The sequence below is a fragment of the Plecotus auritus genome, assembly GCF_963455305.1.
Source record: "Plecotus auritus genome assembly, chromosome: 9".
NCBI lineage: Eukaryota > Metazoa > Chordata > Mammalia > Chiroptera > Vespertilionidae > Plecotus > Plecotus auritus.
This window is the reverse complement of record NC_137783.1, coordinates 148,758,114-148,774,683: the sequence shown is the minus strand read 5'-3', so window position 1 is coordinate 148,774,683 and position 16,570 is coordinate 148,758,114. Positions and strand designations below refer to the sequence as shown.

At 56.2% G+C, this 16,570-nt stretch overlaps 1 protein-coding gene across 2 annotated transcripts in view; it reads left to right on the top strand.

Annotated features, from left to right (window-relative positions):
* Positions 1-16,570, top strand: part of LRP5 (LDL receptor related protein 5) — a 78,684-nt gene that overhangs the window by 58,713 nt on the left and 3,401 nt on the right. The window contains exons 13-21 of one of the 2 annotated variants that reach the window (XM_080642733.1): positions 400-599; positions 4,229-4,437; positions 5,067-5,257; positions 5,865-6,074; positions 8,217-8,342; positions 9,833-10,024; positions 11,946-12,056; positions 13,405-13,641; positions 14,859-14,998. In XM_080642733.1, coding sequence (XP_080498859.1) covers positions 400-599; positions 4,229-4,437; positions 5,067-5,257; positions 5,865-6,074; positions 8,217-8,342; positions 9,833-10,024; positions 11,946-12,056; positions 13,405-13,641; positions 14,859-14,998 — 1,616 coding nt within the window. Of the gene's footprint in view, positions 1-399; positions 600-4,228; positions 4,438-5,066; positions 5,258-5,864; positions 6,075-8,216; positions 8,343-9,832; positions 10,070-11,945; positions 12,057-13,404; positions 13,642-14,858; positions 14,999-16,570 lie in introns of both variants that reach the window. The other variant, XM_080642732.1, reaches the window with a different exon arrangement.

The following is a 16,570-nucleotide window of genomic DNA, read 5'->3' as shown; positions in this document are numbered from 1 at the left end:
CAGCCTGCCCTCCTGGTGTCGCTGTTCACTCCATATGCTCTTCAGCAGTTCCCTGGGCACGTGGAGGCGTGTCACCCGAGCTTGACGGACACTTGCAATGGGCCCTTGTTACTCACTGCCTTCCTTCCTGCCATCTTGAGTCTTGATCACTTAAAGATGAATTGATACCTATTTTTAAAATGATGTGCACGCATAAAAACTGAAACCGAGACATGTAACACGGAGGGTAAAGTTCCCTGTGGTCCACCCCAGGAAGCAGGTTTCTGTCCTTCTGGCCTGGTCCCATGTCCCCTGGGGGCTCCACACGCAGGTCCGCTCTCCGTAACAGCGAGCGGCGCCGCCCTCCCTGCGGCTCCCGGATGCTGACCTGCAGCCCCCCCTCTGTTTGTCTCACCCTAGCGCCCAGCACCTTCTTGCTGTTCAGCCAGAAAAATGCCATCAGCCGGATGATCCCGGACGACCAGCACAGCCCGGACCTCATCCTGCCGCTGCACGGGCTGAGGAACGTCAAGGCCATCGACTACGACCCACTGGACAAGTTCATTTACTGGGTGGATGGACGCCAGAACATCAAGCGAGCCCGGGATGATGGGACCCAGGCAAGTGTACCTGTCAGAGGCCTGAGGGCACTTCCAGGAAGAGCTCACCCTGGGAATCTCTGGGCTCCGCCCCCACTTTTCTCAGCAGTGGGGGTGTCCACCAAGCAGTTTTGGGTAAACAATTATTTGAGCTCCGATTCTGCCATTATTGGGTGTGAAACTCTGAGACTGATTATGTGTAGAAACTGGATTTTATAGTTTTTGAAATCACTGGGGGAGGGGAGTGTCAATGGGATATTTCTTCTTGCCACAGTGGTTTCGTACAGGGTGGTTGGTATTGCTTACCCTGGGGTTGTTCTTATTTCATAGGGATCGTGTAGTCAGTTCTGCCATAACGCAGTCTGTGTGTTCTGAAAATCACCACGCTTTGCAAAAATCACACAACAGAAACCTCAGGGCCATGGGGAAAGGCGGCTGGGGCACATTACTCAAAACTCCGTCACTGACACGCTAAAAAAGACACGAGCTCCATACAGGAGTGTCGTGCAGGCTTAAATGGCTCAGGACAGAAGTGCCACAACGGAGGCCTGACGTTGGCTGAGGATTTGGGCGTTGGAGGGTCGCAGCCTGGGGGTTTTTGTGAGTCGGTGGAGTGAGTGTGGATGTGGGGTTCGCAGGGAGACAGAGGGGGCGTGTTGTCCTACTCGGCCCCGTGCTGGGTGCATCCACCCGGTGCTTCTCACGGGTGAGAGTGCCCGAGAGCAAATGTGAAATCCACGTTCTGCTCAAATGGCCCCCAGGGCATCCCTGTGTGGGAACACATTCGCATTTTCAAAATGCGTGTCCTGGCAGGACTGACGGTGTGAGGTATGTGACCCGGTCCAGAAAGGACACGCTCACTGCAGCCCCGGGCCTCACCCAGTGTCTCCGTGTGGCAGGGAACTGTGGCCGCCATGTGTGTGTTCGGCTCGTCCCAAAGACCCTTTTACAAAAGCCGCAGAACTGAGCGGCCCCTTCTCAGTCCTGTGGTCCGTGCGGGGGCCTGTGTCACCGCGGGGAACTCTGAGACCGTGGTAACAGTGGCGTGGCCTGCTCGTCCGTGGAGATTTTTGTGTCTGTAAAGTAGATTTTGCTGTTCTCTCCCCTGAACTGGATGCTATTGCTGTCTGGGTGGGTTGGGCATAACTTTCAACAAAATACTTCTTCCAGCAACGACGCGAAGTTAGCAGGGCACCTTTGAGGTTTGTGCCTCGTCTCTGGCGCTGAGCCTGGTGGGAATGGATTTCTTTCATCCTGCTCAGAGCAGGTGCCGCATCCCTGGGCGTCCTTCTCATGGACGGGGAGGTGTTAATTGATGGCTGTGGCTTCCCTGCTGTTACCAGGTGCAAATTGCCTGAGGGTCGCATCCAGGCATTCCTTTAGAAATCTGGGCAAAAGCATGGAAAGACTTTGAAGAAAAATTCCTCTTAGGAGCAGCTTCTGGGTTTTCACTGAATTTGGAAACATGGTTCCCTCCTTGTCTCTTGCTGAGCCTCCCCCTCTCTGGTGGCTCTGGCTTTGAGTCTTTTTTGTTTGTCTGTTTGTTTGTTAATCTTCACCCAAGGATATTCTTTCCATTGACTTTTAGATGGAGTGGAAGGGGAGGTGGGGGAGGGGGGGGGGAGAGAGAGAGAGAGAGAGAGAAACATCGATGTGAGAGAGACACATTAATTTGTTGCCTTCCACATGCACCCCAACTGGGGCCGGGCATCGAACCTGCAACCCAGGTACATGTCCTTGACTGTGAATCGAACCTACAATCCTTTGGTGTGCAGGTGGATGCTCTAACCACTGAGCAACCAGCTACGGCTGGCTTTGATTCTTTTTTAAAAAATATTTTATTGATTTTTTTACAGAGAGAAAGAGAGAGTTAGAAACATCAATGAGAGAGAAACATCCATCAGCTGCCTCCTGCACACCCCCTACTGAGGATGTGCCCGCAACCAAGGTACATGCCCTTGACCGGAATCGAACCTGGGACCCTTCAGTCCGCAGGCCGCCTCTCTATCCACTGATCCAAACTGGTCAGGGCTTTGATTCTTTCTTAGGGCACCCCACAAACCCTCCACAGATGATGTTTAAATTATTATCTACTTGGTTAACTTTTCTTACCTATTCATTTAAAAATTTTTTTTACTGTGGTAAATAACTCATAACAGAACCATTTTAATAGTTTTTAAGTGTACGGTTCAGTGACACTAAGTATGTTCATGTGGCTATGTGGCCGTGGCCACCGTCATCTCCACAACTGTTCGTGTTCTCCAACTGAAACGCTGCCCCCATGACACACTGAATTCCCCATCCCCTCCCGCCAGCCTCTGGCACCGACCGTCCTACTCTCTGCCTGTGAATTTGTTCTAAGTACTTCATGTAAGTGGCATCATACACTTAGGAAAGCATGTGTCTCTTTGTGTCTGGCTTATTTCACTGAGCATAACGTGTTCAGGGTTTACCTGTGCTGTAGCATGTGTTACAATTTCCCTCCTCTTTAAGGCTTTGTAATATTCCATTGTGGGAGGGACTATGTTTCGTTTCTTCATCATCCGTCAGTGGACACTGGTCCCTCCCACTTTGGGTGAACAGTGTGGCCATGAACTTTATGAGGTGGTGTTTGTACTGGTGAGGAGGGGGTGTTACCATGGTGTTGAATAAGATTCTAGTTAGACATGTTGCATTAGCCAAAGTATTGTTACTTATGTTAAAACTAGAGACCCGGTGCACGGATTTGTGCACATTGAAAGGAAATTAATTAGAAGAAATATTTTAGAGGCCAGGGAGGGACCGTGGGAGATTGGCCGGCCGGGGAGGGACTGCAAGAGGTTGGCTTCAGGGCATGTCCGGCCTGTCTGGCCCAGTTCTGATCCATCGGTGGACCCCAGTAGCAAGCTAATCTACCAGTTGGAGCATCTGCCCCCTGGTGGTCAGTGCACATCATAGTGACTGGTTGAACGGTCGAACACTTAGCATATTAGGCTTTTATTATATAGGATTGAGGTTCAGGTTTTATAAAACTGGCCAGCCATTAAAATTTGTCTCCTGGGGAGGGATGTGGGCAGCCAATTGTTTCCACACTGTGTGGTTCTTAGCTGGCTTTTCTGATGACTGGTGTCCCAAGTCTGGCTTTAGGCTCCCACAACACTCTCACCTGGCCCCCACCTGGCCCTGCTAAGGTTCAAGGCCCCCCCCCCCCCCCAACTTGGCCTTGAACCCCTGGCCTCTCCCTTAGAGGAGAGGGTTTTGCGAGGTTCACTTCCGTTCTCTACACTTTGTTCTGGCACCCTCAGCTTAAAAAACAGCAGGAGGTGATGGTCTTAACCCAAAGGAGGAGTCTAAGAAAACAGGAAAGCAGAGTGATGTCTTGGAAGGGGCCTGTGACCCTGGAGTCAGCCGTCAGGCGGCCCTTCGGTGCACACAGGAACAGGACCAGGAGAGTGACAGCGCAGGTCGGGTGGCTGAACTCGAGTGGGTGGGCCTGGAATCTGGGTGAATGGGCGAGAGCTCTTCCCGAGGCTGCTGTGGGCGTCACTTTCACTCTCCAGTTCGCGTGTGGGTAAGAGCTGATTGGAGAGGGCTGGAGCCTGAACTCAGACACCGAGGCCTCGGCCCTCCGGCCCTGCCTTTAGCCGGCGTTCCTTTCTCACTGTTTACAGCCCTTCATCCTGACCGCTCCGAGCCCAAACCAAAGCCCAGACAGGCAGCCCCATGACCTCAGCATCGATATCTACAGCCGGACGCTGTTTTGGACGTGCGAGGCCACCAACACCATCAACGCCCACAGGCTGAGTGGGGACGCCATGGGCGTGGTGCTCCGAGGGGACCGGGACAAACCGAGGGCCATCGCCGTCAATGCCGAGCGAGGGTGCGAGGCCAAAGGGGCAGGCGGACACTATGATATGGGGGGCTGCACCCCGCTGGGGCTGGGAGGGGTTTTCCATCCCCCACATTCTGATGAGTCAGGATTCCTGCCACGGCAGCCAGAGCAGGACATGGAACGCTAGCTCGTTCCTGGCCTCAGCAGGAAAGCAGACACCCAGGGGTGGCCTTCCCAGGAAGCACGTGTGGGGAGGTGCAGGCTTTGCTGAGAGACGCAGGAAGGATGTAAGCTCTCATTCATAGATTTTGTACCATCCCCATCAAGCTCGAACCCCATACGAAAATCCCTTCCATAGCGTCTCAGGTGGTGGCTGGCTACTCACTTGCATGTGTCCCACCACAGGGAACTCACTACCTCACAAGCTGGCTGTTCCTGGCACAGCTTCAGCTCCTGAGAGCTGTTTCCCTCCATGAAGGTCCCTGTGGGCCCGCAGGTTCTCTGACGGGTGGAGGCACCTGGGACATGTTGATAGACTTTGAGGGTCCCAACGGGAAAAACCAGGGTGGGAGGGGGACCTAACCCACATGACAGGAAGCTGACTGACTGGTGCTTTGCAAACTGCATCCTGACTGAGGAGATGGCAGCTGTCTCCCCCCGCCCCCCTCCTCCCACAGGTACCTGTACTTCACCAACATGCAGGACCGAACAGCCAAGATCGAGCGCGCGGCCCTGGATGGCACCGAGCGTGAGGTCCTCTTCACCACGGGCCTCATCCGCCCCGTGGCCCTCGTGGTGGACAACACGCTGGGCAAGCTCTTCTGGGTGGACGCGGACCTGAAGCGCATCGAAAGCTGTGACCTGTCAGGTACATGCCCTGGGCGGGTGTCCTCGGAATCGGGTCCCTTGGCAGCCACGGGTCTGACCTTCCCTGGGACGCCCGGCCTCCCGTGCCATCAGTAACAGTGGTAGTGGCGTGGTTGTCAGGGACCTGGTGTGAGCGGGCACAGTGCTGGGGCTTCACGTTCGCCTCATGGAGTTCCACCAAGAGTTTCACGATCCCTGCGGGGCCGAGGCCGAAGATGAGGCCCAGAGAGGGCGAGCAAGTTGCCCTGGCTCCCACAGTGCGGGGTGGGGCAGGAGTCCGACTGGCCTCTGACCAGTGCCCACGTCACAGGTGGGCTGCCTTGGACCAGGAGGCCCATGGGCTGGAGAGGAGTGGGAGTCAATGCGTTGAGGGCCTTTTCTTCCATAAGATGGGGTGGGATGGAGGGGAGAGGTTCTGTGTCCCTGATCCCAAGACGGTCGCAGGTGGGAGCAGGGGCTGTCCAGGGCTAGTCTCAGATCTGTCCCAGCTCCCGCCCCAGTGTGGAATCCTACAGGCTCCCTGGCAGCCCTCCCTCATCCTCCCGAGCCAAGTGTGGGTTGCACTGTTGAGGTCAGCCGCCACTCAGGGGTGATTGTCCCATTTGCAGGGGCCAACCGCCTGACCCTGGAGGATGCCAACATCGTGCAGCCTGTGGGCCTGACAGTGCTGGGCAGGCATCTCTACTGGATTGACCGCCAGCAGCAGATGATCGAGCGCGTGGAGAAGACCACTGGCGACAAGAGGACACGAGTCCAGGGCCGTGTTGCCCACCTGACCGGCATCCACGCCGTGGAGGACATCAGCCTGGAGGAGTTCTGTATGTGGGGGGTGGGCAGCGGTGTGTGTGGGGGGGTACCCAGGGAAGGGTGGGCCTGGGCTCACAGCACAGTGACCCCATACCGGCCCCCTTGGGGAGAGAGGAGGTTGGGCCGCTGTGCGGAGCGGTGGTGCTGAGGCCTTGTTCTCCCGCTTGGCTCCTGGAGGCCTCCCTCAGGCCCTCAGGCTGGCTCCCTGCCTCTCAGCGACAGATCCGCATCTCCTACTTCCTCCAGCGGGAGAGTCCGCTCTGCTTTTCAAGGGCCTGTGGTTAGATTCGGCCCAGCTATTAGTCTCCCTTGCGATTGGCTCAAGTAAGCTGACTAGTAGCCTTAGTTACATCTGCAAACGCATGGGCGCGCTAGCTCATCGCATCCCCTGTGTTGGGGGTTAGGGTGGGAAATTGGGGAGCATGTAGGATTCTGCCTGCCACAGCTTGCTGTCTACCCCAGGACCTCTTGTTCCTCTATCCGCTCCAGATAGGACAGTGTAGGGTGCGTGTGTGTAGGTGTCTACCTGTGTCTCTGTCTTCTCGCTCTTCATTCAGTCAATACACCTGGGCTGACAGCGGGCTGAGCAGGGCTACCGCTTTCTCTGTCCTGTGATGCCCAGGGTCTGGCCGCCTTCAAGGTGCTTGCCTTCAAGGCCCTGGGGGATGCCCGGCTCACCAGCCTTACCCCAGCCCTCATCCTCCCACTGGCCAAGTGCCTGCTCCCTGGAGTCCCTCTGTCTGGTCACCTTTCCTTCTCCATTTGAATAACTCCTACTAATTCTTCACTGTCACTCAGCTCAGGTGTCCCTCTTGTGGATGAGCTTCTACCCTTGGACCCTCGCAGCCATGTGGTGACTGTCCTGCCTCCCAGGCCCTGTGCTCACTGTGTCATTACCTTACCTGTATTTCACAATAGTGCTTCTGTGCATCTAAGGAAAGAGGGCTCAGAAAGGGTGTTATCTCCCCCTTGTCAATTGGCTAGTGAACACAGTGGGGCTTGGATTTGAGGCCAGAGCTCCTGATGTAGCTCCTGGGCTTGTCTGTTGCTCACCTCCAAGTTGGCAACCACGTTCATTAGAGTTAAGTGTGAAGTACAAAGTCTGGGTCTGAGTGAGGTCTTGACTCCCTGCTCGGAGCCCCAGAGCCTCGGAGCCTCGGAGCCTCGGAGCCTCAGAGCGGAGCCGGGGTGTGACCTCTGACACAGTGCATCTGTCACTTGTGTGTTGACTGCTGGGGCTGCCATTTCTTCTCACCTGAGGGAGGTCAAACCCCGCCCCCCGCTCCCCGCAGGCTTCTTCCTCTGGGTCAGGTGTGGATGCATTTTTAGTTGAATTGAAATATGCGCGCTCCCCAGAGAGTCAGCACCTGCTACCTTAGCTCCCCTGCGTATTTGTATCCTGCAGTCCCTGTAATAAATCACCACAAACCGGGTGACTTAATGCATCAGACAGGTGGCCTCCCATAGTTCTGGAGGCCAGAAGTTTGGGATCAGGGTGTCTGTGGGGTCAGCTTCCTCTCCAGACCCAGGGATGGTTCTCTGCCCCTTCTAGTTTCTGGTGGCTTCAGGCATTCCTTGTGGCCACATCGCTCTAATCTCTGCTTCTGCCATCACACAGCCTTCTCCCTGGTGTCTGTCTCTTCATCCCTCTGTCGTCTCTTATAAGGACACTTATCGTTAGACTCAGGTCTACCTAGATAATTCAGAATAACCTCAACTCCAGATTCTTAACTTGATTATATTTGCAAAGATTGTTTTTCCAAATAAGGTCCTATTCACAGGTTCCAGGTATTAGGAGGTGGACATACCTTTTTGGGGGCCACCACTACACCATGAGAGACAGACAGGTGGGCAGAGTAGCGTGACAGTTGTAGGCACAGTGGGAGCTGGGGAAGATGTGCTGGGGTGTGATGTTGGGTAAGTTTGGTAACTGCTTTTGGCCTACGTTTCTTCATCTGCAAAATGCAATGTCACTAGACGCAGACTCCGGAAGCAACCTAACCTACTGGGAATTAAGTGGGAGGATCTGTAGGGGCCTGGCCAACGAGAGTGCCAGTTCTGAGTTCTCGCCTGGCCCTCATCCCCTCCACCCTCTGGACTGCAGTCCTGAGGTGGGAGGCAGAACTTGACCTCCTCCCTTTTTGTCTTTGCAGCGGCCCACCCATGTGCCCGGGACAACGGCGGCTGCTCCCACATCTGCATTGCCAAGGGTGACGGGACACCACGGTGCTCATGCCCAGTCCACCTCGTGCTCCTGCAGAACCTGCTGACCTGTGGTGGTAGATATGACCTCAGTACTTTCTGTTGGGACCTAGTTCTCTACCCACTGGTTGCTGCCCTGCATTCTTTTATTAAAATCACTAGAGGCCCGTTGCACAAAGATTCGTGCAATAGGCCTTCCTTCCCCTGGCTGCTGGCACCGGTTCTCCTCTGGCACCCGGGACCCAGGCCTTGGTTCTGGCCGGAGCCGGAGCACTGCTTCTGTAGCTCCCTCCGCTCCTGCCGCCCTTCCCTTCATAGCAGGCATCCCACCCTGCCTGGCCGCTCCGCACCTGCCTATGCAAATTAACCGTCATCTTTGTTGAGTTAATTTGCATATTCACGCCTGATTGGCTGGTGGGTGTTGCGGAGGTATGGTCAGTTTGCATATTTTTCTTTTATTAGTGTAGATAGCCTCTGTGGCATTCAGTCTCCAAAGCAGACTGTCTCTTTGTCATCCTCTCTTTTCTAATATATGCATTCAGGGTCATAAGTTTCCCTCTAAGCATTGCTTTTGCTGCAGCCACAAATCTTCATAATTTGCATTTTCATTTTCAGTTAGTTAAATTTTTATATTTTTTCTATGGCTTCATCTCTGATTTATGTGTTATTTAGAAGTGTGTGTAATCTCCTAATAATTGGGGATTTTCCAGCTCTCTTTCCGCTACTGATTTCTAGTTTAATCCCACTGTCGTCTCAGAGCAGACATTGTATGATTTCTATCCTTTTAGTTTAGTTCAGATGTGTTTCATGGTTCAGCATGTGTCTGTCTTGACAAATGTTTCACGTGAGCTTGAGAAGAATGTGTCACCTGCTGCTGTCGGGTCCCTTGGATCCCACCTCCTGTGCGTGGTCTTTGTTGGTGGCTCAGCTGGCAGACATCACCACTGGCTCCTTTCAGACGCCATTTGCACCCAGGCTCCTGCTGCCCCTGGCGTGTTCCGTGTTCTGTGTGGGTGGGCCCAGGGGGGACAGCCAGGCTTCTTTTTGGGTTTGCTCACGTCCCCTCCCCTGCCTCAGGCCTGCTCAGGTTGGTGAGAACCTGGCCGCTACGCGGGAGGCACACGGGCACCAAATGACCAAAGGCTCACATGCGTTGTTTCTGGGTGAAATGAATACTTTTCCCCTTAGGTTTCAAGGGCATCGAGGACTGTTGTTAAACATTAAAATGAAATTCTGGCCAACTTCCTGGCCTCAGTTTTCTGCGATTTTCCACACAAAGGAGAGGAGGGACGGGAGCCCTGGGAAAGGGGGCGGCCCTGGGCTGAGCACAGCTCTCCTGTCTCTCTGCTGGTGCCCCCTCCTCTCTGCCTGCCTGCATCCCAGCCCTGTTTCCCTCCACAATGGAAAAAACACACAAAGAAAGTTCATGTCTTTTAGCTCACATTTATCACCCCCGTCGTCTTCTACACGGGGGCTGGGGCCGGACACACCCGCAATGGAGACCGATTGCACTGGGTGGGGCTGCGTGTGACGGTGTGATGGTGCTTCTGTCCCCCCCGCCCCCCAGAGCCTCCCACGTGCTCCCCGGACCAGTTCACCTGTGCAACGGGGGACATTGACTGCATCCCCGCGGCCTGGCGCTGCGACGGCTTCCCAGAGTGTGACGACCAGAGCGATGAGGAGGGCTGCCCCGTGTGCTCCGCGGCCCAGTTTCCCTGCGCGCGGGGCCAGTGCGTGGACCTGAGACTGCGCTGTGACGGTGAGGCTGACTGTCAGGACCGCTCAGATGAGGCAGACTGTGATGGTGAGGCCCCGCCCCCGCCGGTCCCTACCCAATCCCCGTCCACCAAGGCCCTGCTCCTACCCCCCCTCTCCCCACATCCGGCCTCTCCCTAGTTTGGCCCTACCCAGACTCTGCCCTGTCCCCCTCCTTTCTGGAGCCGTGCTATTCCCCTGAAGCCACTTGTCCTACCCTCTCCTAGGTCTCTGGCCACAAGGGTGGTGTCTCTGTAAAACCTTTGCCAGGAGAGAAATCACCAGGTCCTCCTCAGCTTGGGAGGGAAAGAAGTTACTTTTTAGGCCAAATGTGGACACCCTTGCCATTTGCCCCCATCCTGTCCTGCCAAGCAGTTTGACTCGAAGGCGGAGTGTAAGAGTCAATCCCGCCTTCCTTCGTTCGTCAACAGTTTCACAGAAACCAAGACACGTCCAGTAGCTGGACATTCATGGTTTACACCTGGGTAAATCCCACCCACAAGACGGGGCTGGCCTCCTCTGACCTGCGTGTGGGGTAACACTTACCTCTGAGTAGTTTCTGGCAACCCATTGAACCAGGAGTTACAAAGAGATGGGCTTTGACATCCCAGGTCCACTGTGACCAGTAGGATCTTCCTTTAGACCTTGACAGGGAAACATCTCTCTGTTTCCCCTGTGAGTTTTCCTTTTACCAATGACCTGCTTGGAGGTTCCTGTCACATATTGTTAACATCACGGCCCCAGGACTGCCACTGAGCTCTTAAAGGGCCGCTCTTACTGCCTCCCCCGTAGCCGAGGGTCCTGTCATAGATAACGCAGATCCTGTCTGGTCACAGCCTGCCGTCCCTATTCGTGATGAGCGTCATTTCCCTAGATGTTTCTGTAAAGTCGCCGTGGTGAAGTCTTCCCAGCTTTGGGAATTTGGTGGAGGCTGTAGACCAGGGACTGGCACACTGGCCTGAAGGCTAAATCCCGACCATACCTGTGTTGGTAAATAAACTCTGGTTGGGACACAGCAGGCTCTTTTGTTTCGGTCTCGTGCTGGGACAGCGAAATCGAGCAGTTGCAATAGAGACGGATGGCCCTCAGTGACTAAGTACTTACCGAGCCCAGCTGTATCCTCTCGCCCGGCACTGTGTTTGGCCTCGATCGTGAGGATGGCAGCAGCCCCATCAGGAACTATCCCCGCCCCTTCCCATTGTACATGTTTCTTCCGGTACGCATGCTACACTCACAGCCAGCCCTGGTGCAAGCTCCGGGCGCCACCCTCTGTTCCCACGCCTCCCAAGTGGTTCTCGGGCATCTGGGCAGGGCAGGTAGGAGTTCGGATAGCATGTCTGTCCGATGGCTGAGCCCCTGGGCAACTGCCTTCCTGGTGGGTCTCTAGCTCCTTCCCCATCAGCATTTGGGCGCAGGAAGGGAGGCGGAAGCAGTAATCAGTACCCAGCCTCTCTCTTCCTCCCCACTGAAAGGCTGTGAGCTGCGTTGGTCACTTGCGTGGATGCCTTTGCCTTCACAGTTGAGCTCTGCCAAGACATCACCTGTCCCTCCCCACCTCCCCTCACCCGCTCCAGGGAGCCAGGGCTTCTCGTGGGCGATCCTCTAGTTGGCTCACCTCCTGTACCCTGGGAGAGCCTTGGGGTAGGGATTGGGTTAGTCCCTGTGCTGTTGGGGCCGTGGAAGGAGCCTGATCAGTACCATCTCTTCCCTGCCGGCCCTGACCCCCAGCATTGCAGAAGCTTTGGGACCAGGTCATCGAGGGGAGGTGTGAAGGCCGGGTTTGCCATCGCCCTTACCCAGTCCTAGAAAGGTCCCGTTTGTCCCTCTACATTTGGAACCCAGATCTTCGTTGGGTCCTGGGTGGCGGGGCAGGGAGCTACACCGCACCCTCTGACGTCTCTGAGTGCGAGCTTCCCTCCTCGCAGCCCTCTGCCTGCCCAACCAGTTCCGCTGTGCCAGTGGCCAGTGCATCCTCATTAAGCAGCAGTGTGACTCCTTCCCCGACTGCATCGACGGCTCCGACGAGCTCATGTGTGGTGAGCCGGCTTCCCACGGAGGGCGGGGTCCCCCTGGGGTTGAGGTTCTGCCTCAGAGTTGGGGTCCAGAAGGGAGAAGTGGACTGGGGGCAGTGTTCAAAGAGGCTAGGAGGTCGGGAGTCCTTGGCCTTGCTAGCAGGCAGGGAAGCTTTCCTGGAGTGGAGGAGGCTGGGCATCTGAGCTGAGGGGAGGGGAGACGGTGAGCTAGGGGTGTTCCGTTGGGAGAGGCACAGGGGCAGGCCCCCTTGGGAGAAGGCATGCCCAGGTGCCAGGTTCGGCCTGAGTGTAAACGGTCCTGCTCCTGCCCAGGCACCTCAGCCAGTGGCATCGGTCAGGCAGCAGGCCTACCCACGCCAGAGCTGTGCCCATGTTGAGTCTAGAGCCCAGACTCCAGTTCCTGTTCTGTCTGAATCAAAGACAGCGTTCCCAGGCCCCCATGGCTCAGAAGCCGAAGGAGCGCCTCCCCAGCTCGGGACGCCCAGAGGATCCCTGCATGCACCTTGGCAGCCCCGAGCCAGCTCCTGCCGGTTGGGCTGAGCCCCCTAAGCCCAGGCCCTGTCACGGGATTTCTGCGGGACTTAGTGAGCCCTGCTAGTGAGGGCCCTGGGCCTCTGCACACCTGTTAGCCCAGCCCCTCTGCACAGGTGAAGTCCACTGCTAGATGGGCTAGGGCAGCGGTCGGCAAACTCATCAGTCAACAGAGCCACATGTCAACAGTACGACGATTGAAATTTCTTTTGAGAGCCACATTTTTTAAACTTCTTCTAACGCCACCTCTTCAAAATAGACTAGCCCAGGCCGTGGTATTTTGTGGAAGAGCCACACTCAAGGGGCCAAAGAGCCGCGTGTGGCTCGCGAGAGCCGCAGTTTGCCGACCACGGGGCTAGGAGACACTGGGCTCCTTCTGCCTGTCCCATGCCTACTGCCTGGTGGTCAGTCCTGGAACCAGCCCCACGGGCCTCCTGGCCCAGTTCGTGACTCATGGGAGCAACTGTGTACTTCCAGCCGTCACGGAGAACCTCGGACAAGGGGGGATGAGCATGAGGCTGCTGTGGGGGAGTCACTGTGAAGGGGCCCTTGGGATATACATAGAGCTTAGCCAAATGGAGGAGGAGAGAAGGAGGAGGAGGGTGCTCCAGGCAGGCCAAGGGGGCAGCGGGTGGGTGGTACTGAGGTTAGCATGGCTCCCCGGCCCCAGCACCCCAGCATCCCCTCCTTCCGGCCCTCTGTCAGTGAATGCTGGCCCCAGGCAGAACCAGTTCCTCCAGGGCCCACGGTATCTACCCACAGGGGAGCCTGTTCCTTTGCAGTTAACGTTGACCCCCTCTTCCTGTCTGTCCTCTGGCAGAAATCACCAAGCCGCCCTTGGACGAAAGCCCGGCCCACAGCAGTGCCATCGGGCCCGTCATCGGCATCATCCTCTCGCTCTTCGTCATGGGCGGGGTCTACTTTGTTTGCCAGCGTGTAGTGTGTCAGCGCTACACAGGGGCCAACGGGCCCTTCCCGCATGAGTACGTCAGTGGGACCCCTCACGTGCCCCTCAATTTCATAGCCCCGGGTGCCTCACAACATGGTCCCTTCACAGGTAAGGAGCTGAGATGTGCAGGGCCCTGGGCAGAGGTGGGGAGAGTGGTCTGGGCAGGATATGGGTGAGTGGACCAGGAATGCTGCTACCATGCCCCATAGCATGCTTGTGGCAGACATCACTAGTCGATCACAGCACACAGGCTTTCCTGCTGAGCTACTTGGATCAGAGTCCTCAATGCAGAGGCTGCACAGCTATGCCACGTCCTTTGGCCTTGGAGGTGTGGGCAAGCTCTTTGGATTTGACCTTCAATATATTTTTTATGATTTTTACTGACCTTTTTTCATTTTTGAGAAGGAGGGGGAGAGAAACATGAGTTTGCTGTTCCACTTATTTATGCATCCATTGGTTGATTCTTATATGTGCCCGTACCTGGGATTGAACTGGCCATCTTGGTGTATCAGGAGAACGCTCTGACCGCTGAGATACCCAGCCCGGGCTTTTAGTGTTCCTGTGGAGCATGTCTTGAGTGTTTGGGGGCGGGGGGAGGGCACTTCGCTTCTCTCCAGAATCCAAGGAGTCACTGGATATATAACAAGCAGTTTTGTCATGAGCGCAGTTAGGGCTGTGGCTGCACAGTTAAAGGCACGGTGAGGTGTAGTCCACCAGCCGCAGGGACCTGAGAGGCCACAGGTGTGGATTCCCAGGTGGCACTGCCAGGCTGAGGCACACGGTTCACATCGCGGTGTGGCCAAGAAGGTGGGATCCGTCAGTGCTCAGCCCCGAGAGGGTCACTGAGGTCATCTCCAGGGCCACCTTGGGCTTCCTCAGTGCCTGCCCAGCCTTGGGTCCCTCCCTCCTGTCCTGTTCCCCTGCCAAGAGCCAGCCTTGCTGGGACTCTGGCGTCTGTGTGCAGATGAGGCCTGATTCTGCTTGGGGGAGGGGGTGGTCAGGGGTTTCTCCAAAGCTCCGGGAGGCCCGAGGGAGCGGCTCGGTCACCCTTGCAGCAGTCCCCAGAGAACGGGGCCCTCTCTGTGCCAGGCGACCCTGTGCTGAGGCCCTCTGAGTTTGCTCCCGCAGGCCCACAGTGGCCCCTGGGGGAGGTCTGTGGGTCTCCCCATTTTACAGATGAGGCTCACACTGGTGGTGGGCAGAGGGCCTGTGTGGGACAGGCTTACTCACCCGGACCTGGGTCTTATGGGCGGCAGGAGCTGTGGAGGGCCCACTGTGTCTCTGGGGTACCCCAGCCTGACCTGCCCTGTCCCCTCCCCCCGCAGGCATCTCATGCGGCAAGTCCATGATGAGCTCCGTGAGCCTGATGGGGGGCCGGGGCGGGGTGCCCCTCTACGACCGGAACCACGTCACCGGGGCCTCGTCCAGCAGCTCCTCCAGCACCAAGGCCACTCTGTACCCGCCGGTGAGTGGGGGCGGGAGGAGGCCTGGCTGGCTGGGGGTCACTTCTGGGACCTCAGGATTCCTAGACTAAGTAGCTGTTCCACCACAGAGAATTCCCCTTCCTCCCCTACAAGCCTGCCATTTTTCTCTTTAGTGACACTGCTTTCAGTTTAGAAAAGGGCACGCCTTGTTTACTGGGGATAATCTGGGAACCACACAAAAACCTAGAACGGCAGTTCCACCCATCATCCCACCTCCTAGGTTGCTAGTAGGCATTTCACTGTCCGAGTGCAGTCTGTCTTCTGCACTCTGTCTAGATGGGGTGCTCAGGGGTCCCCGTGCAAGCTCCCCTCAGCATCCCCACCAGGAACACTCTATTTTCCAACCAAGGTCTTGCTGGTTCCCAGAAAAGAGCTGGATTGTTTTCTAAAGGGCAGGCACTCGTGGGGTGACTTTTGTGGCTGAAACGCTCCTTGGGGCTGCGGGAGCCCCAGTGGGGTGGGGGGCTGGCTCTCACCAAGCCACACCTGATAGCAGAACAACTGTACAGTGTACGAGCCCCCCTGTGGGGTCCCTCGTGGGAACCCTCTCCCTGAGGTTGGCTGGGGTACCCTCATTTCCAAGAGCACAGCTCCAGGGTGGCTGGCGAGCTTGATGCACGCAGGTGAGCCTGTGTGTATAGAAACATCGGAGTCTGAAGGTTCTGTTTTTAATTCTTTGAAACCTGACTTCCTGTGACGGGATGTCCTAAGGTGAAGGCAGCCCCTGGAGCTTTCTCTGGGGTCTCCAGCAAGCCCACCTGCCAGGGCCGGGCCTTCTTGCCCCTCTGGGTGTCCCGCACGTCCAGGGTGTTGCCTCCTCCTTATCGGCCCTGGGCTTGGCAGGCCTGGAAGGGGAGAGGGGGCAGCAGAAGTTATCTCGGGTTCGCAGGACGGGAACGGAGTCTCCTGGAGCCTCCAGGACCCGACTGCATTTTGGGGCAGGGGAGGTAGGGCCCAGAAGCCTGGAGTTAGAATACTAACCACCACTCCTCTCGTCCTCCGCGCTGCCTCTCACATGCCCCACAGAACCAGCCAGATGCACGGAAACCCCTGTAAGACCGAGCTTGCCCCAGGAAGCAGCCCCTTGGCCTCCCATGCAGACACCAGAGGCTCAGGAAACTGCCTTCTCTGTCCCAGGCTCTGCTGGGAGCTGGTGATCTTATTAGGTAGCAAGAGATGACACTGACCAGCCAACTGGTTTTTTCTGTTTGTTTTTAATCCTCACTTGAGGATATTTTCAAAGAGAGTGGAAGGGAGGGAGTGAGGGCGGGGGAGAGAGAGAGAGAAACATCCATGTGGGAGAGACACATTGACCCGTTGCCTCTCACACACGCCCCAATCGGGTGGGGAGCAAACCTGCAACCCAGGTACGTTCCCTTGGCTGACAATCGAACCCATGACCCTTTGGTGCATGGGGCAACGCTCTAACCACTGACATATTGGCCAGGGCCCAACCATTGTTTGTTTGTGTTTTTTTATATATATAACTCACATACCATACAATTCATCCACTTAAACTGTACCATTCAGTGGTTTTTGGTATATTCATAGAT